Source organism: Melospiza georgiana, chromosome 5 (genome assembly GCF_028018845.1).
Source record: "Melospiza georgiana isolate bMelGeo1 chromosome 5, bMelGeo1.pri, whole genome shotgun sequence".
Classification (NCBI taxonomy): domain Eukaryota; kingdom Metazoa; phylum Chordata; class Aves; order Passeriformes; family Passerellidae; genus Melospiza; species Melospiza georgiana.
This window is the reverse complement of record NC_080434.1, coordinates 203,472-224,795: the sequence shown is the minus strand read 5'-3', so window position 1 is coordinate 224,795 and position 21,324 is coordinate 203,472. Positions and strand designations below refer to the sequence as shown.

The 21,324-nt window shown below is 34.2% G+C and overlaps 1 protein-coding gene across 1 annotated transcript in view; it reads left to right on the top strand.

Annotated features, from left to right (window-relative positions):
• Positions 1–21,324, top strand: part of SGCZ (sarcoglycan zeta) — a 374,092-nt gene that overhangs the window by 335,920 nt on the left and 16,848 nt on the right. Inside the window, exons 6-7 of the mRNA XM_058025112.1 lie at positions 2,016–2,138; positions 14,467–14,539. Of these exons, the coding sequence (XP_057881095.1) occupies positions 2,016–2,138; positions 14,467–14,539 (196 nt within the window). The remainder of the gene's footprint in view (positions 1–2,015; positions 2,139–14,466; positions 14,540–21,324) is intronic.

Genomic DNA, 21,324 nt, shown 5'->3' with positions numbered 1-21,324 from the left:
TATAACATGTATTATGTTTTTTAGTAATCTGTAAAGTGCCTTGAACACGCTAACTACCATTTCAGGAATAAGGAATACCGAGTAGTACACTATTAAGTCCTGAGTGAAACATAAAAACCCATTTATTTTAGCATTAAAATTTATTTACTTCCTGTAATGGTATTTTGGACTAGCTGAATTCTAGGTGTATTTTTATGCTATGTGATTCTGAAGCAGCACAAATCGCATCTAAAATATATGCAGTCCTTAGTCAAAGTTCCAGACCATTGTTATTTAAGTCATTTTTAATGAAAACCTATATTATCCTAAATGCATCTCAAGTTTTTAAAAGCCGTTTTTGAAACATAGGCTGTCACTTAGAGTGATATATAATGACTAAGAATGTGGCAGGTCTTTTCTTTTTTTTATTTCTGACACATTTTTTGTTAAGTTCTTTTCCTTACACAGCTAACAACTTTGATGGGTGTAAATTAGTAATGTCACAGTACTTATAATGCCACTTTTTTTTAGGTGGCTAAGCTATCATCAGCTCTTAAATAAAGATGAAACTGTTTACTATTAAGTTATTTGTAATTATCCTTTGGTTTCCTGAACCATAACTATGGTTGCAGGACAAGGGCATGCCCAAACATCCGCATCTGAAACCTGAAATCTGCCTCTGCTCTTACAAAGATTTTATATTTTTTTAAAGCAAAGCCAACAACCTGATTAACACATTTTAAAAAACTTCAGTGGGGGAGGGGAGTGGGGAAAAAAATACCATTTTGCACATTTACAGAATAAACATATCTAAATTCAACAAAATGCATCATCACAAGTATTTTATTTTTTCATTTTCTTTTTCCATTGTGAATCAAAAATAGCCAATTATTTTTTACAGTACAAACATATGTTCATCTGAAAGTAAGAGGAATTGTTTTGATCCCATAGCTGATTCTGTAAATTATGAACTGCTAAGGCAATTCCTTGACCAAAATTCATTATCACAGTTTTTATATTCCTTAATACACATTTTGATACTATGCATTTGCATATTAAAATAAATACATATTATGCAGGAAGAGTTTTTTTTACAAAGTTTTTAACCAGATTATTAAACTGAGATAACATATATAAATTTATTTGTTCATAATGCCCTCCACACAATTTTTGCGCATATAGATTTACGCCAGGAACGCATTACAAGTATAATTAGGGATCATAGAGAAAATTTCAGATTATTATTCCCTGAAATAATGTATCTTGCTTTATGTCTTGTTGTGCCATATGCAGTTGGTTGCTTTTCAACACCATTTTCAGAAATTATGTTTGCTTTCACTTATTAATAAAAAAAATTTTCAGAAACAATTTAGTACACAAATCACTGGAGAGTAAGAATAAGACCTGTAAATTGAAAAGCATAGTGAATTTGAAGTCTTAGTACCTGCAAACTGTCTTCATTGCAGTTAGATCAATCCATATATCTGTCCAATTCCACAATTATTTTAGGATTTTTGAACTTTGAGACATTTGGGAATGTTGTTTCATAAAATGTGACATAAATTTTGATATCTTAGTCCATGTTTTTTTGTTTTGTTGGGTTGTTTTTGTTATTTTACTCTCTAAGTTTTTCAGTAGAACTGAATGAAAAATACCGTTTTCTGCTGTGTTGAGTTGTGTGTCTTGATAGAATAAGGTCATGTGTTGTCTTTATTTGTTCATTGGCAGGAAACTGCAATTTAGACTGAACAAACCCCAGAAAGCTCTGTCTGAATTGGCATTTCAAGATCTCAGTGTTTAAGTACATTCTAAATATTAGTGTTGATTTCCACATAATGCTGAAATAGATGTTTTCATAGTTATTTCTGTAAACTATTTTAACAGTATTTTATAATGCAAGTTTTCTATCAGGCTTACAGAAAGCCAAATATTTTCATAAATCATCATGTATTCAATAGGTTTTGGATATTCAATTTGTGCCAATGATTAATTCTTACAAAATATCTTAGATGTAATGATCCCTTCCTTGATTTCAGGGGCTGATGCTGTGGAAGCTCAGTGTAAGAGATTTGAAGTGAGGGCAAGTGACAGTGGAAGGGTGTTGTTTTCTGCAGATGAAGAGGAGATTGTCATTGGAGCTGACAGACTGAAAGTAACAGGTAAGGTAATAATACAGATTCTAAATGCATGTAAACATATATTTTTAAATACCTTTAGTAGTAATTAAACTATCAATCTTCTACACAATTTTAGCCCACTGGAGAAGAAAACATCTTCTCATTATCAGAGATTGTTTGACCAACCAGAAGATATTGCATAATCTAAATATCAATCCTCTAAAGGCAGATTTAAATTTTTCTTCAGGATCAACTGTGGTACAAATCACACTTACCACTGTGTTTTGGCTTTATATGTTACCATTATATGTATTGCTTTGTGGTGTGTGTGCCATTTGTTTAGGTAAAATGTTAAAAATATTATATATATGGTAGCCTTTGTTTTTTTTCTGTATACAAAGTATCAAGTCTAACTTCCATATGAATTAAGATTTCATGAGCCTCAGCTGAAAAACCTTGCCTTGACTTGGGTGTATTAGTTTATAATGAAATTAAGGTTACTGTTAAGTTTCACCACAGCCAGCAATTTAACCTTGCATTCACTCCTCCACTGGTGTGGGTGGGGGAGAGAACTGGAAGGGCAAAAATTGAAAAGAAAACTAATGTGTGGAGATAAAGGCAGTTCATAGGTAAAGCAAAAGTCACAGACACAAGCAAAGCAAAATAAGGAATTAAAATTAATTCACTGCTTTCTGTGGGCAGTGAGGTGTTCAGCAATCTGCAGAAAGCAGGGCCCCATCAGGCATAACGTGGAAAAGGAGAGTCATGCTGAATCCTGCTAAGGCTCAAACTTGGTCATAATACTAAATGCTGAGAGAATTAATCTTAAATGTACAATTGACACAGGAGATTTCAAAGTGTCTCTCATATGTTAAAAAAATAAAACAACTTATAAACGGCACTAAGAATTAGATCCCCACCACTGAGAAATGCATTCATAAGTTTTTTATGTCATGATCATTATTTTTTAATCAAATGTTTGGCACCATAAGAATTAATTTTATCCAAAGATTGTGTGATACCTTTAAATTCTTCAGCAAACACATGAAAGGTGATGAGTCCCTGTGAGCAGCATCAATCAGACTGTATTACTCCACATGGCATGATGTGACTGATGAAACCTGGCAGGAAATCATAATGTCAAACATCAAACACAATTTTTTTCTTTAGTTTATTTTTCTCAAGCTTGTGTTTTTTATTGTCATGGTGCCTTGGGGTGAATATAGGAAAGGAATTATGGAAGAAGAAATAAAACAAAAGTTGAATATAAAAAAGAGAAAATAAGATGTGCTTATTTGGAGAAAAATCTCTCACATGTATTTATTTAAGGGTAGTACTGCAATGAAATTGTTTTCTTTTCTTCTGTAGCAATCAATAGTGTCTCTTTGAAAACACTTCACTGTGAATGTGTCCAATAAATTATTTATTTTGGTCATTAATTTTCAAAGTATGCTTATGGGCATTTGTAAACTACCATGGCAATGTAGGATTTTTTGTATATTATTTTTCCTGCATTCAGAAGAGTGTTTGTTAATGGTCAGCTTTTAAAAGCAGTCTATTATATGTCAGTCTAAGAAATTCTTGATTAGAACAATCTGAAAATTAAGTTGACAGCTTCTCACTGATTATTTTTTGTAAAATTTTTTATTTGTAAATTTTTATGTAGGTAGAAAGGTATAGTAGAAACAGAGTAGGAATCCAGATATCAATTTATTTCCCAGATAAGAAAAATATAGTATCAGAAGTAGTACTTTTGGTTTAGAGATATTGCAGTTATATATTTATATAAGAGTCTGTCACTTTAAAATTAGGCAATTGGCTGTTTTACTTTAAATTCTTATTCTTCCTTACATTGTTAGTTTTGCTTTTTCTTTTAACTGCATAAGCTCTTTTCTGCTTTATTACTCAAAGAAAGAAGAAAAAGGATTCAAATTTTTATTGTTGTTGTTAGAGAGAGCAGTTAGAATTGCAGCTGTCTGTTTTCCTTTTGCACAGAGATGCCTCCTGCCTACAAGTTGAGGATGTATCATGGGGATTTGGAGGGAGGAAAGAGAAAGGCTTGGAGAAGTGAACATTTTGTTAAAGAACTGGGGAAACAAGTAGTAATAAGAAGCTCATTTTCTGGCGGGCTCATGGGTTTCTTTCTGCACATGGGTAAATCTTTCTCCATTTTTTTATATTCACCCTGCTGTTCCAAGCATCTATAGCGCCACAGGGTCTTCTTCTGTCTCTCTGCAGCTATGGAACAAGAATATCTGTTTGATTTTTACTTCTATTATTTAAATCTTAGTTCAAAATTTTCTTCCCTTTGCTTTTATTTAATTTTTCTTTTACCTGGAATAAGATCTCTGTAAGATACTCTTGAAACAGAACTGTACTGGTGAACCTTGTTCCTGAGAGTGCCAGCACACATCATGAGGCAGCTTTATCCTGCCAGAGCACTTTTGAGAAAGATTAAAAATCCCTTAGGTCAGCGTACCTTTTCCTGAGACAATGCTGTGAAATAAACTCATACAAAAGCCTTCACTGGAGGGCTCTGTTAGTACAGTTTGTTTGGGTTTTTTCTCTTTTTCCTTGAGGCAAACTTGTAGTTAGCAGCTGTATAAGAAGGATGAAGGAACCTGGAATTCACCTAGTTTTAGTCAAACTGCACCTACTTGTTTTGACAATGTAAATGAGGTTTTTTCTGGTTTGTCTTCCAAGATGGGTTTCTTAGTTAAGGCTAAATGCACACTAACAGAAATTCTCTTTTTTCCCATTCAACTCATACTTTTCTATCCAAATTTTACAAACATTTTGCTTTTTATAAAGGGTATTTCTCTATGATTTCAAAGGAGAAGAGACAGTGATTTAACTCTCATGTTGTCTCCTACAAGTTCTTTTGATCTATGTAATTCCTTCATTTTTCCATAATGTTCTTTATTTAAACATGATTTTACTCTGACCCTTCTTCTGAGACCCATAAAAACTATAGTATAATTTCTTTTGTTCCAGGTCTACATAGCTTCTATGTCAGTCATTCTTGCTCATGTGGCTTTTTATGTTTGTTAATTATCCTTTAAAAAGGCAAAGCAAAAATAGATTTGCAATTTAAATTGGATAGGTCATCATTCAGAAGCCGTTGCTGTTCTGCAGTCAAATCCAATTATGTTTTCTAGATGTTGCAAATCAGCTACATAATTTTTTCTAAATAACCCAGTCTAAATTGTTTGGAAAATACTACTTACCTTTAAATAAATTGAATTATTCTTGTTTACTACTACTTAATTTCTGGATTATTTTTGTTCTTACTGCTGCATATCTGGGTGGTGTAGTCTCTTTTAGCCCAGGACTTGGATAGAACTGAATTTTTTTTATTATGATAATTAACATGACAACAGTAATACTTTTTCTCTAAAAAGAAATAAGGAGCTACTTAGAAATTTTTTAGTTATAGTTTTACCAAGATTTTAGTTCTGTAGAGTTCAACCACTCCATAATTTTTGGAAACACAAATTTCTCAGATACATGAAGCTCCACGTCTGTATTGTATGACCTGATCTAACTGGTTGAAGATCACTTTTTCCCATATTTCAAACATAGAAATAGTTCTCACTGGGGGAATTGCAGTTGTACAAAGGTCTGCACATTATTGCTTGCAGTGCTGGGAGAAACAAAAGAGGCATAAAAAATTGCAGGTCATTATGACTTCCTAAGACCCTTCTTCATTGTCAAATAGCACAATCATGTGGGAAAATGGAAGTTGGAAAAGGACAGTAGAGCACATACGGTGGTAGCTTTCTCAGATTGATAGCAGGATGTATATAGGGCAAATATACTTTTACATCAAAACACTGTCAGGAAAAAGTATGTGAAGGGCTGCAAGTATCTTTCTCGTTACACTGAAGTATATGCTTACAGTGGGTTCAGTCTGGCTTTTGATCAGTCATGGACTTCACTAGATGAAAGATGAGAGCCTTGATGTGTCAAGGAAGCTTCAGAAGGTTCCAGCATACCTATACTCCAATAATATTCTGATAATAATCAGAATTAATATGCAGAGGAGTGCATCAATACTTCAGTTTTGATTTTAAGACTATGCTGCAGGACTGGGAGTCTGCAGGTAATTGAAATATGGAAAGGTCTTCCAGGGTAGTTAAAAGGAAATGATAAAGTAGAAATACGGCTTATGGCTATAAAAAGGAAATATGACAGAATTATGAGGAAATATATGTGAATTGCAAATTAGGTTGGAGAAGTAGAGATAAAATATTTATAACAAGTACTGAAATGTAGAAAAATAACTTATTATTTGATATATGTGGTTATTACAGTAGACTTATATCTAGTGCATTGAGAGACTGAATAGGAATTTCAGTGTGAATGGGATAGAAGGTCTTGGATTTTCCATGTTCAGTGGGTGGATTGCTGTTCAGGACAGATGGAGTTTGGAGAGTGAAGTGGCATAAGATGAAGGGAAGCATTTAATCATTTTAAGGTGGCTTATGGAGCCCTATTATCTGACCACAGTAATACAGTATTTGATGCGGTACTAAAATTTAATCCTTTAAGCAGATATGACAAATTCTTGGTATCCTGAACACTGAGTGAACCTGAAATCTTTTGTCGTCATCTGTCAGTAACAAAAATGCATCACATATGTAGGATTTCTTTGTTTCCTGAGTAATGAATACATTAATATGTACTCCAGTGATGAATAAGGTTTCTGATGAGTTATTTAGCACTTAATGTCTATTCTTGCCTTTAAGGGAGCTCTGACTGAAAGATAATATTGTGGTAGTCTAACCACTTGACAAAACAACCTGTCAGGGCATGACTCTGGAGGTACAGCTGCAGAGCTGATTACAATCACATTTATATATCTGACTCAAACCTCTCTATGAAATGAAAGCTTTATGGGCAGACTAAAAATGGTGAGAATAAATAAATGAATAAATAATTTTTTTTATCCAGGACATTGCTTAAATAAATTTATATCTTCTATTTAAGGGTAGAATGCACCCAGCCAGCTCAAACTCCAAGCAGTGTGTACTTACACCAGCCTGGAGGTGACTGTGTAGACTGTTGGAAGAATACATTAACCTAAGGATAGTAACAGTTTATTGGCAAAATAAAGATTTTGATTTTTGGCACTCAAAATTGTAGGGAAGCAAAAGAAGAATTGGTCTCAGAAACGTATGTAAAGTGAAATAAGTCTTGGTAAAAGGAATTTTTCTGAAAAGGGAATAAACCAAAAAAGCAGACAAATGTGCAGAGAGTTCTGTCAGAGCAAGAAAACATAGTCAGTTCCTCTACAGCCATTTCAGTGAAAAATACTTATCTTGCCTGTTCTGTAGACTGAGAAATAGAAGAAGCTAGCATATAGTTCAGGCAAAAAAAAGGAAAAGAAAAAAGCCGAGTCAAATAACACTCCTTCACAATAAAGGTAGAAGAAAATCATCTCCTAGCTAGAGAGTCAACCTTTCTGTAATCCATAGCTTTTTTAATAACTCTCCTTAAGTAATCAACTTATTTTTTTCCCTTTTTTTCATGATAACATCAGTTACAAGAGAAGACAGATTTTAATCCTTTCTTCTCATTCTGGGCTGTTATCCATTTAATTCTGTTAAATAGGGTTTATTTTTTAAAGCTGATTCTGTTCTTGTCTGAGCTGTTGCTTTGCAGAATGCAGCCAGCAGTTTTTCAAGGTTAGTGAATGAACATTTTCCTTGCTCTGGTACAGAGCAGCATCAATCCAGAGGCTGGTTCAAACTTACCAAGTGAATCTGATTTTCAGGTTAAACAGTTAACACCAAGATTAACACCAATATCCACTATTGGATATTTGTGGCCAATGTAAGAATTAATGCTTTTAGGAAAAACTTCCAATTTCTGCATCCTATGCCTAATCATATTCTGTGTTTCCTGCTGAAGGACTGTGTAAAGTCTACAGATGCAATTTAAAATACTTCTAGTTTGAGGTATCGGAATTGCACCAGGCAAATCCACATGAGCTAGAGAAGCACCAAAGCTCAGTGGAAAATTGCCCCACTCTTAGTAAGCTAACTTTTAAATCAAAACAAAAAGAGCATTTGGTTCCAAATACTCACACTATAATGGTGACCCTACAGGCCAAAGAATTTTTGCTTTGTCCTGGAGCAGTATTCTCATTGGGTGCTAGAAGATGAAATAATTTGGATTTCAATTTTTAAAGCTTTCAGAATAGGAGAAATACTGTTACTTTTTCAGGAGATATTGTTGGCATCTGACTTTTCACTAAGAATAAACTGATGTACCTCTTACTGTAAGACATGTAATGCATGTCAGAAGTGCACTGCATTTTCTCTGACTTATGTTAGAAAACCCTGCAAAATGGCATTTTTCTTTTTATTGAACCTTAAGCAAATTTTTATCCCAACTTTCCGCACAAGCTAATTTATTTAGTAATCACAAACTGCATGGTGAGATTATAGAAGCATTTGCCATGACATACATCATCCTTTACAAACGTACGTGAATCAACTCTAAATTTAGGTGGAAAGTAGCAGAAAGCCTCACATGGAGGTTTGAGGGCTGTTTGAGTCTGTGGCAGTCACAGTTTGATTCAAAGCCTTACTCAGAGGAAAAGTTAGCTCACCACCAGTAACATCTTGCACTTCACTGTTTTCCCTAGTTTAGTTTATAAAGCAGGTATGCGGGTAAAGCTGTGAAAAACATTGATTCCAATAATGTCTCCTCTGCAATACATTTCAAATCTTATTCATAGCAGACTCCTATAAGCTAGGAATAATTTTGCACACAAAAAGCAACTCCAGAAAAAAAATATTTAAACAAAAAAAAAAAAAAAGAAATGGCCTGCAGCTTTCAGCCTACATTGTGAATTTAAATTCCTATCCTCATTGTGGCTAATGATGAGTTTAAATTTCACAGTGTCTGACAGCATTAAATTCAGCACACCAAGACACAAACATAGTAAGCCATTATTCTGGCTGTAGAAAAATATCGTCTATATATATATAGGAGTTTGTATTTGAATTGTGTATTACAATGTGGCTTTGCTCAAGACCAAGACTCAGAAAGTACATATGTATGGGTTATGAAGTTTAAGAAGTATAGATAGAAATGCCTAAAAATTCAGAATAGATAATGTAAATTCTATAAGTAAGAGGTGGTAAAAATCAACACATATTCTATGAAAGACACGAAATTATCTGTGGTAAAAATTATCTCACAGAAATAGAATGAAGAAAAATACCTCAATATCCAGGCAGAGATGGATGCATCTAAAAGCTATATAACTACTCTGAGATACAAAATAAATTATTATTTGTACTTCATGGGTATTGAAGAAAGGGCAAATAACCTATGTGGTAATGTTGACCACCGAACAAAAAAAAAATAAACAAATTAGGTTTTTGATAAAGAAAATGAATTATCTAATGCATAGGGCCTGGTGACAACATTTTGGAATATTTGGGGCCCTATTGTTTCTTTTAACTTCAAAAGACTTTTAACTTCGGAGACCAACATCCATTAAGGGAAAAAAAAGAAAATATCAAGATTGTACCAAAAAAATATACAGATTTTAAGGATGACACAGTGTTGAAAAAGTAATGTGAGAAGTGTTGCTGAGAACGTGAAGCTGAAAAGAAGTCTTAAAATTATTTCAAACTAAAACATCCCCTGCTCCAAAGTTATAGGGAAAGACAACAGCAAAACAAAATCAAATTGACTTCTAGCGGTCAATTTTCAAACCTCAAAATAATCCTAAGTAATACTTAAAGGTACCCCCAAAAAAAGATTTAGAAAGCATTTTGATCAAAGGTCAAAAGCATCATGTGAAACAAGAAAATCAAATATGAAGCTAGAATGTGTAAACAGGAGTAGGCCCTGAAGATCTTCTCACCTTTTTCACACTGGCAAGGTCCTCTTCAAAGAGTTTAGTCCTGTTTGGTGCACCATTGTTCAGTAAACTGGATAGAACCAACAGCCATGGGACTGATTAGTTGTCCAGAAAAATTATTTCTGAGGAAGCAAGAAGTTGGTGCTGTGCAGCTTGAAGAAAAAACATCTCAAAGAGAATTTCATATCAGTCTTGAGGCCCTGAGAAACAATGTGTTGTAAAACAAGGGATGCTGTCTCTCAGTTAAAAACCCAAATCCAAAAATAACACCCAAACAAAACAAAACAACCACCCCCAACCAACAAAAAAAAACGCCAAAAGCCCCACAAAATACCTCACGCCAACTAATCAACCAAATATACACAAATCTTTTAAATGAAAGAATAGAGGATTAGGGAAATAATTTGTCTATATGGAATGTGGAATTTCCTTCATTTTTTACTTCAGAGCTTATTATATCATCTGCAGAAGATTAACTGGTTTTTGAACTTGATTTGGTTTTGAACTTAATGATCAGAGAGGAATAAGCCTTAGCAGACCTCAAATAGTTCCTTTTTATGTCTAGTCACAAGTCATCCAAGATAAATTCAGTAAATTTTTTTCTTTATAATTTTAGTTTTTACTAACATATTAGATACAGTCCTCTTCATTGTAGTTTTATTTATATTCCTTAGGGGTTTTTTTTTAAGCTATAACACATTGGTTAGAATGAAATGTGGGTAGCATAACAAAAAAGCCAGAGATCACTACATGCATTTGCATGTAGGTTAATTGCTTTTGGGATGTATTGTCAACTTCACTTTTGACTGAAATTTGGTACAGTGAGGGGAAGGTGAGGAAGCTGCTTAAATAAGCACACTTTATTATGAGAAAGGATAGAATGAATGAGCTTAGCAAGGTAAAGCAGTCAGAGGAAGGATCCTCTCTTTTCAGAAACTCATCATGCTTTTCAGAAACTCACACTAAACCTGCGTGTCCATGCTTCCTGATGTCATATGTTACAGTCATTGTTAAACTGAACTGAATATAAAGAGCTGAATATAAATTTTACTGGTGTAGTACCTGAAGAGCACTTGTGCTGATCCTGACAATACTAATACCATACACATATCCTGACAATACTAATATCGTAATGGGTATAGTGGGATATGATTATCTACCTCTTCATACTTAGGAAGCATTAGAATTCAGTTTTATGGTAACTGTTCTTTAGCATATACCTTGATTTTTATGGAAGCTGTCAGATTTGTAAAACATTTGAACCTTATTTTGTGAGTATGCTAGAAAAGCACTGCTAGAGAGTAGATTAGAGCACACATATTCACAGACACACATGCACAATCATGTACAAACAAATGCCTTCCAGTCCTTACAGGCAGACTTATCACTTTACAAGTGCCAAAATGTCATTTGGGTCAAGTAGAGAACTTTCCCTTAAGTATTATCATTCTAAAGCAATTTGATTCATAAAGTGTGATAGAAATGACAGCAAGTTACACTACTTATGATGTAAAAGGGTATTTTCCTGTCCTTTATCTACATCACTGTCTGCAAAGTGTGTTGTGTTGATCAGAGTTCTAGATAACAGCAGCATGGAAAATTTTAAAAGTACTCGAATATTGTACTATGACCCCAGATGCTTCCAAGTTCATCAAAGCAAGATGCTGGAAGTAGACAAATGCTAGGTTCAGTTGAAAAATTCCTGTCCCAATTTCTGGTTGAAAGCATGAGGTGAGATTGGTAGTTGGATCTGAAAGTCTCTTCTCATCAGACATCAAAGGGAGATAGTTTTTTAAAAAGTATTTATTTTCATATCAAGCAAGCCAATTGTATTATTTTTGGTATTTTTATCCTAGCAGCATTACCAATTGATGGACTACTTTTTAAATCTTTTTTTACACTCTCAGTGTAGAGCAGGGAAAATAGATAAAGCATATTGTGCAGAAAGAGTATCTATCAACAAGTTTGTTTCATGTTTTAGCTGTCAGAACTGTTTTCAGGCTTTTTAGAGTTGCAATTTTTTTACTTGTCACTGTCATTCTTGGCCTTTTCTCCCTGGTTTATATTTAGATTTACAAAGAAAGGAAAAGACAATTAGAATTTCTGAATTTGAAGTTTTAATGAAAACACCCTCTTATTTTTTCTTCTTGACAGTAAATCTAACACTAACTCAGAACAATTCCATTTAGACAAAAAATTAATGCAAAAATTATATAGATACTAAATGGAATTTTAATGTAAAACAGGAAAAGGAGCAGAGGGAATATTGTGCTGGAAAAACCAGAATATTTTACTTACAGTGATGTCTAGAGGCCAGAGGGAGTCTAAAGGACAAGGAAGATTAAATCTAAAAGTATATTCCTTTGGAAGGTGTGAGAATAAAAGAATAGAGGTTTTCCCAGTCACATTCTCTTCAGTGTAAGCTGAAAGGCTGGAGTGGTAAGCATCATGACAGTTTATTAAGTGGATAACATAGAGAAATACCTCTTACAGTTTATCTGAAGAAAAGACAAAATAAAAAAGATTTTCTTATTGTCTCTGAAACTGTCTCTGAAACTAGTATGAGCTTTTGTTGATAGTTGGAGAAAGGAAATATATTTTTCTATGTTTTTAACTTACAAATGATAAAGCAAAATAACTAATTTCATGATGACTTTCAAATTGTATGACAGTCTGTTTCCTAGGCATGACTGTCATGGTGCCCAAGATTTAGTGTTCTGTTCTGAAAATGCCTGAATGTAATGTATATAATCCTGAAGAGGATGTGAATAACAGATTTCTCTGGCAGCTGACCGCACTGAATTTTGATGCAGCACTAAACCCTGCTTTGTTAGTTTGAGCTAGACATGCATTGTTATGTAGCAAGGCAGTGGAAAGAGCTTAAATCTTAAAAGTCTGAATTTATGATAGGCATATGAAAGATGAATTTATGGTAGTTGTATTGCAGCAGTGATGAGAGTGTGATTTTTGAGTCTCTCCTGACTCACAAACAGTAAAAGAGCAAAGACAAGATGAAGGTTTTGCCACCAGACTCACAGCAGAGCTGGACTGTTGCAACATTTGCCAAGTAATCTGAATTGTGGTCATAGTCTGAGTCCTGCATGCTGCTCCTTGGTGATGCAGAAGGAACTGCTGAGACTGGCACTGATAAATTGCTCTGTGACCCGCTCAGTCCCACCTTGAAAATGGAGTGGTAGATCTAGCAGTAAATTACTGCCATAAACCCTCTTCCTACAGCATCTGCAAGGTATGTGGCACATCTCTTGTGGTTCTTGCCTGAAAAAAGCATCTGAGTCTTTGGCAAAAGACGCATATTTCAGCCAACTTTCCCATATTACTCTATGCTTTAGTATCACATCCTTTCCTGCAGAAAAGGCTGTCTGCCATGGTTAGTTCACATAACAAATAGACTCATGTTTGCTAACCCAGCCATTGGTGGCTTGCAGTCACTGCAGTTAATTGGTTTGAAATACACCTGCTTCCATTTTGTTGCTAAATTAAAAGCATAGCTTCACAGCTATGCGGACTTGAATGTGAGAATATTAAGTGACAAAATTACTGTTCCACATTCACACTTCCACTCACAGCTGCAGAATTTCCATTTAAAACTGCAATAAAACTTGCCTAATTCCAGGTTTAAATATATTCATCTATGTAATTTACTTTTAGAGAGAAAACCAGAACATTAATAAAAAGCAGGAACAGGAACTCATAATAGGTTATAATCACTAGTGCTAATATCAAATAGAAACCTTTTAACAACCTCATAAGGAATTAATATTATAGCTTCATTTTATTTCTAGTATCTGAAAAATAAAAAAACTTTCAATGATTTGAGTTGCTAGTATTTTTGTTGCATTTTGGTCTAATAGGCACCAAAATTTATTACATCCACATATCCCTGTTTTGGCGTTGTGGAAATACACATAAGGATTCGTCACGGATTTTAATTTTTGCACGTATTCAGAAATATTTGGAAGCATTTGAAAACTTTATAAATACATACTATGTACTTGCATATGATGAACTTCTACAGGGTGCACAAAAATACTTATCTAAATATCTGATTATAATTTATCAATTGCATGCTAATTCCAATACAGTAAAAATTCTATAGTACAGATATTTAAAAAATCTGGTTGATTGTCCTGCTGCTTTGTGGCCTCCTTAGCATAAATAAAACAACACACTAAAATGTATGAATGCAGCAGTAATTCTAACACACTCATAACAATTCATCAGTATGTTACAGTAATGGCAAAGAGAACAGAAATAAAAGCAGAAATCCAGAGCTTCACAGGATGTTGGTTCAGATTTTTATATAGAAATGAAAATGTAAATATGAAGAAAAATTTAAAATTATTAATAAAGTTTATTATTAAAATTTTATCAGATATTTTTTCCTAATAGTGTAAATTTGTGGTTATATATTTCAATGTGTTTTTATTTTCCAAAGTAATTTTACTTTATTTTATTTATGTATTTTAGGCACGGAAGGGGCAGTGTTTGGGCACTCTGTGGAGACACCCCATATCAGAGCAGAACCTTCCCAAGACCTCAAGTAGGTGTTGTTCAAAAAGTTGCTTTAAAATCAAATATTCTCCAAAAAAATTAAGTCTGGATTAAAAGAACAGTATCTGTATAGTAATATATATATTGCCTATTTAATGACTCATAGATACAAAAACCCTTATAGACTCCATTTTGTTAACTAGTCAAAAGACCCCCACAAACTCCCATTGCATGAAATGTAAAATATAGTGCTTTTTATATATGACCTGCCTCCCATAGTGGCATTCATGAGAAATATATTTTCCCTAGAGATGGGAATTTTCAGGTGCTGGTAAGGTCCAGTGTGTGTAGCATTGTTCAATAGCATCAGACCAGTTTGATTTTTTATAAGCTGTTACAGAATATGTAGGCCAAGTTAAGTAAACTGTCCACAAATTTTTCCATTTAGCAATGTTTCTGGGTTGTTGGACATTTTAATACCAACACATACACTTTTTAAAAATTCATTACCAATTGAGGCTACATTTCTAAATGTAAAATTTTTCTGTATATAGTCAAAGTGGAGAAATAAGTAGATAGTAAAAGATTAAATTTAAAATTTACTAGGGAATCTGTAGAAAAGAAAACTTGGAAAAGTGTAAAATGAAAGCTTTGTTTTTGAAGTGCATGTATGTGCACTGCTAAGTACTAATCTGTGATTTATATAGATGCGATTCATAATGAGAATCACAGAAAATCAAAGGTCCTTCCTCATGTTCCTCCCAGCAGAACTGGTGAGAAACAGTATAGGCTTTGACCGAATCCTACTGATTTTTGAACATTATATAAGTATCTCTTTACCTGCCCAGAAGTGTTTCTGATTGATTGCTGCAGAAAGGAATGGTTAAATGCTCAGCCTTACATTTGCAAAGGCACTGACCAATATCAATATTGCAGAAATCATTGGCGAGATTTGACCCTTATACATGGAGTGTGTGAAGTAAATTATTGTTTTTGACCATTTACACCAAACATTTTAAAGTAATGTATAGCTTTGGGTTCTTTCAGAGGATACCACTCCCTGGATTTCTATCTTAAAAATCTTGTCCCCTTCCATGGCTCCCGTCAGTCCTTTGTGGAAAATGATTGTAAAGGCATTTATTAGTGACAATCACCAAGGTGGTATGATCTCTAATCAGAGGAAGTTCAGCAGAAATCAAAGGAACATAAGAAGCTTTTTTGTTTCAGGGGATCAGTAATTTTGCTTCCTCTACTTCTTTCTAATCATTAAATAATGAGTGAAAATGTATGGTAAAACAGATAGTCCTCTTTCTTCAGGATTAATTTAAGTAAGGTTAAAATCACCTCATATTGCTTCTGAAATTCACGCATGGGTCATTCACCCCTCCTGTCTTTTGTCTTTATTCATTGCCATGATTCCTATTGTTACTTAATGATTTCAACTCTGCTGTAACTTCAGTTCATTTTTCCAAGACGGACTTAAATTAGTAAGCATTTGGCATTCAGATTTCTGCCCTCTCATTAATAATTATTTTAACCCATACCTCTTATTCAAAAAAGTGAAGAAACAGACACCCTTGGAGTTGGGTCAGGTAACTTTAACTTACTTGTAAGTGATTTATTCTTAATATATTCAGTTCATATTATGTTCTGCAAGTTTTTGTACACATGTGCTCCTCTATATTAGTTGGATTCTTGTCATATTCCTTTTTAAAACTCTCAAGTCAATTTAGTAATTTAAAAATTATGAGAATTACTATTAGGACATTTCATAGGGCTGGTCCTATTACTTTTTAATGTTTTAGAATAAACTTACCTGAGGTGTCCAATAATGGCAGTCCTAAAATCACCTAGAGTATTGTTCCAGGTGCTGCATCTCTGTGTCTTTGGTTAAACTTAATAATAAGGAATGGGAGTGTAGAAAGTTTGCTGAATAAAAATTATTCATTTTTTTCAATGGACAAAACTGAATGCAATTTGACAGCAAATTGCAGTGCATTTTTGCAAATATAGTAGACAATGAGAATTATTGTATACAGGGCTGAAAGATAATGGAATGTATATTAGATCATTAATTAAAGTATAAATCACCCCATATTTTTCATGTTGGAATATGCATTTGTGGTCAATTAACAAACCTCAGACTTTTTTTCTCTTTTCTCCCAAATAAAAGAGGAAATATGCTGGAAAGCTACTCATAGACTTGTGTATGTAAAATGATTGACTACTGGATTTAAAAAAATGGAAGAATGACCACCTTGATTATTCTGAATGAAGGATAAATAGAAAATTTAATCTAAGAATTTGATACCCACAAGGACCATAGTAATTCCTGGGATTTCAGTTTAATCCATCATGGGCAGGAAGACAAAAATATCGTCAGATTCACATTAGCTCCACATATCTGAACCTTGCCTCAGACACTCTTAGCCCTATAGCCAGATTTTAAGGTCTTCATACAGAGAAGATCCCTTTATATTTACTATTAAAAGTGTGTTGTGTGAAAATAAACTTGAGTACTAATGTAATTAATTCCTATGTGTCCAACCATTTGAGTCACATCTTTCTCCTTTCTTGCATTTTCAAATAATTGCTAGAAAGGTTTTGCTTTCAGGCAGTGCTGTTATACAATTCTTTGTGAAGGCTTTTGTGTCAAATCCCAAAAACTAATTAAAGATGACTTTCATTAGTTGGGATAAGTAGCATAAAAGAATCATGCATTAGAATCTGGAAAATTAATTATATCTTAATAATTTAATCTTCCTGTTTCTCTCACTACTGTTTTTCACAGGAACACAGTTAGGAAAACTAAACTGCCAATATATTCCCCAAATACCGGTTTTAGGCAAATAGTGCATTAAAATATGGTGCACTAATAGGCAATATCCATGCACAAAATAGACTGACAGTAGTTAAATGCAGATAACTTTGCCCTCAGTAACATCCTTAATAAGTGGATGAATTATTTTTTGTTGTCCTCTGGAGATAACTACAAGTTCAAATTTAAAAAAAAAATTTTCTATTCTATGTCATGCCTTGCACATCCCAATCAGTTAATCCTGCAAGCTAATGCTGGGAATAATGAGATGAAAATTGATCAAGTGGCAAGTAACCGTGCAAGATAGTTGGATTCTACTTTACCTCTGCTAAGAATTAAAAATATTCCTGTCTTGCAGAGGAGGTCTGGTTCATTCAGAGTTGTCTGATGGTTTGTAAGAGACGCCTTTTGTGACATTTAAGTGATGGTTTACTAATAGGTCAGAATATTATATTTTGTAAAAGCCTGGAGCCAGAAAACACATCAAATTTTGACCTTAACTTTTTAGTCATCTGAGCATGTTGAGAGTGACAAAATCTCCATTACTCTGTCATCTCTTTTGAGCCAAAAATCAAATAGTAAACAAAACCTAATAAAAAACTAGATGCAGCAGAGTAAAAGGACCCGTCTCCCTTCCTATGCTGTTTTAATGATGCCAAATTCTAGTTACTTTCAGTACCCTTTTTTAACAAAATAGAAATAATGACTATTTTATTTTTCATAGTTTGTATTAGTTATTTCATTGTTTGGGCATGGATATTGACGTGGATATTGTTTGCTTAGTCTTATCAGTAGCTGTTGAAAATATGATTTTTTTTTAACATACATGTTCATACAAAAATAGGTATGGATGTAGTAAAATTTGAAAAATTTCCAACATTTAAGCTTCTCTTTTAAAAACACGTGCTCTTCTCTTATATATATACATATATATATATATGTATATAATGCATACTTTTTAAATATGCATTATATACATTTATATATATGTGTGTTTGTGTACATATGTGTGTATATATATAATTTTTTTTTAATATTGAAGTAAACAGAGAAGAAAGCCAGTAATGAAAGGTTCTAATTACTATGTAGACAGGACAGAGTAGAAACAAATGAATCTGGGTATGGCTCTTAAATTGAAAGAATAATTTGCTTTAGTGTTCAGTGATGATGATTATATTTGACAATGGAAAGGGAAACGGCTCTAGCAGGAACCAAGATATGAAGGATAAAAATATTACTATCACAAGAGATAGAAAAATCCATTGAGTTTCATATGCTTAATTAAGGATACTGGAGCCTCCTTTTGTCCAGGCTGACGTAGCCCAGCTCCCTCAGCACTCCCCTGTGTCACACTGTAGACCCTTGCCCAGCTCCATTGTCTTTCCTGGACTCGCTCCAGCCCCTCAATGTCCTTCTTGTAGTGAGGGGCCCAGAACTGGACACAGAATTCAAACTGTGGCCTCGCCAGTGCTGAGCACAGGGGGACGGACAATCCCTGCCCTGCTCCTGCTGGCCACACTATTGCTGACACAGGCCAGGATCCACTGCCTTTCCTGGCCACGTGAGCACAGCTGGCTCATGTTCAGCTGCTGTCACCAGCACCTCCAGGCCCGTTTCTGCTGGGCTTTTGATTATATTTGCTTTATGATTATGCCATCTCATGCCTTCAGGAACCCACAGATGGGCTCCAAGCACAGCTGTCTCAGCCTACACAGGGTTATGAGAGTAAATATATTACCCAATCAGTCTCATTTGAAAAGCCATCTAAAGCTTGTAGCAGTAGAAAGCATTTGCCCAGTGCTGGGTTAATGAAACACATGGCAACTTCACGCTGCAATTATTGTGAAGGCAGACGAGGATCTTTGTTTACACGGAGCTGCATCGCATCTAACAGCAGGCAGAGCCAGTGAGTGCTCAGAGTGTCAGAGGGAGATGGTGACGGTTTCAGTAGGTGCCCTCCTCTGTGCCCTTGCCTCCTGCAAGGCTTGTTTCAGCTGTGCTTGCTTTTGCGCTGCTTCCAGATCCAAGCTGCCGCTTAATTAATTTGAATTTAACATAGGTCTGTCTTAGGGCTAGGCACAACAGCCCACAATTTGTTCAAGTTTTTCATTCTCACAGACACTATGGATAGAAATTTTTACTGCCTTTTTAAATGGAGCAACTATCCTCCATGTCTAGGAGATATTAGAGATACTAGAACTCATTTCTGACATGCTTTGGACTCTAAATACCGTCTTGTTTCACCATACCACCATACCTGCATTTTGCTGTAGTTTTTCTGATGAAATATGATTTGTTAAACGACTTATAGTCCATAAAAGTTGTACAATATGTCATGAAGTAATGCTTCTGTAATATGCATAACATTTTCATTTCATATCTTTCTTTTGATTCTACGTGAACCGTCTTATTAATGCATTACTAAGATGGGCTACTTTTTTTTTTTTTTCCATTTGAGTAATCTTTAGTTTCCCCATTCTGTCCTTATACTAAATTTCTCCATGGAGATTTTTTCCTCACTCCAGCTGTTCCTTTTCTCTTCTGGGAGTATCTCCATTTTCAGTGATACTGTTTAACCACTTTCACAAGAAAACAAGGCTTCTTAAATTTGAGAGTTCCTGAAGCAGTTAGGCAGTTTCATACAAGGTGGAAGACCTTTAGGTTTCTCTGTGTCTTCTGAAAGCTGGTCCCCATCTAAGATCAGCTCACACTACTAGTAATTCCTGCTTTACCCATTTGAATACACGTGGCTCCAGAATACCCAAACTCACCAAACCTTTTCTGATTTTTTTTATGATTGACTGATTTTTTTTATTTTCTTGGAATTTTTGAATATAATCCAAATATGGGCCATTGGAAAATCTGTTCCAAGGTATCTGCTATGCTTAATCTGCAGAGTTTGAAGCAGATCTGTCAGGATTTTCAGCAGAATAATTTTCCATGAGATGCTGTTTTCTCAAAATGTGGAACAAGCCGTGTCACAGTTTGCCTCAGCTAAAATAGATCTGTTTATATCAGTTTAAGACCCCTTAGAGAAACAATATAGAAAATATAATTAGACAATTACAAGTGGTCTGGACTGTTACTTCCTAATCATAGGAAACTAATGGTTTTCAAAAGTGCGACTCTTCAGACTCTCCCAAGCACTTTATCTTCAGATCTAACTCTTGACAAGCACTTGAGCATTTTCTGTGGGCATGTTGCTTCAATCTCTTTCTGACAAGAAGGATTTCTGTTTTAGGGAAATATATTCTGAAAGACAACTCAGGTAATGCAGCTATTTCTGTAAAGACAAACTTCATGTAAGAATGTTTAGCAGAAAGGCAGGGCATGTAAGGAAAGGGATTCAAGCCAGAATAAAAATAAGGAAGATAATGCAAAGGGAAACATTGAGGGTAGAATGGGTTAGCTCTAAGTTGTCAGGACTATGAAAAATCCTTTTCTCATACCTTTCCTTAAGCAACTATTTTGGATTGTCTCATATCCAGAACTTTTTCTCACAGCCTGGAAATGTTTTGGTATTTCTCTGAGAAATAAAAGCTCATGTTCTAAACCTTACATTTCCACTAATATCAAAGGTTTGCATTTTAGTTGACTTATGACTGCAGGATTTTTTACTACCTGAGATGCCACTTACGTTTTTGGTTTGTTTTCATCTTAATATTACATGTGATTTGGATAGCTTTCTTGTCTTTAGCTATTCTGGCTATGCCTTCATTCATGCTAGGAAAAAATCATGCATTAAGTTCTCTTTAACCTTAGTCTTATCACCTGCTTATTTAGTCAAACTTTTGTAAATATTTGCTTTTTCCAGCCTTTCTCACTTTTCCTTGATACTTCTTCTAGAACTCTATTCCTTTAACACCACTTCTGAAAAACTCCTCAATGACCTTTTGTTTCTTTTTATTTCTCCTCAGTAAGAAATATATATTTTTTTATACTCTCAGAAGAGATTCTTTACTTCCCTATGTGGGGAATTGTTTTTCTGAATTATCATCTATGCCAAATAACATTAA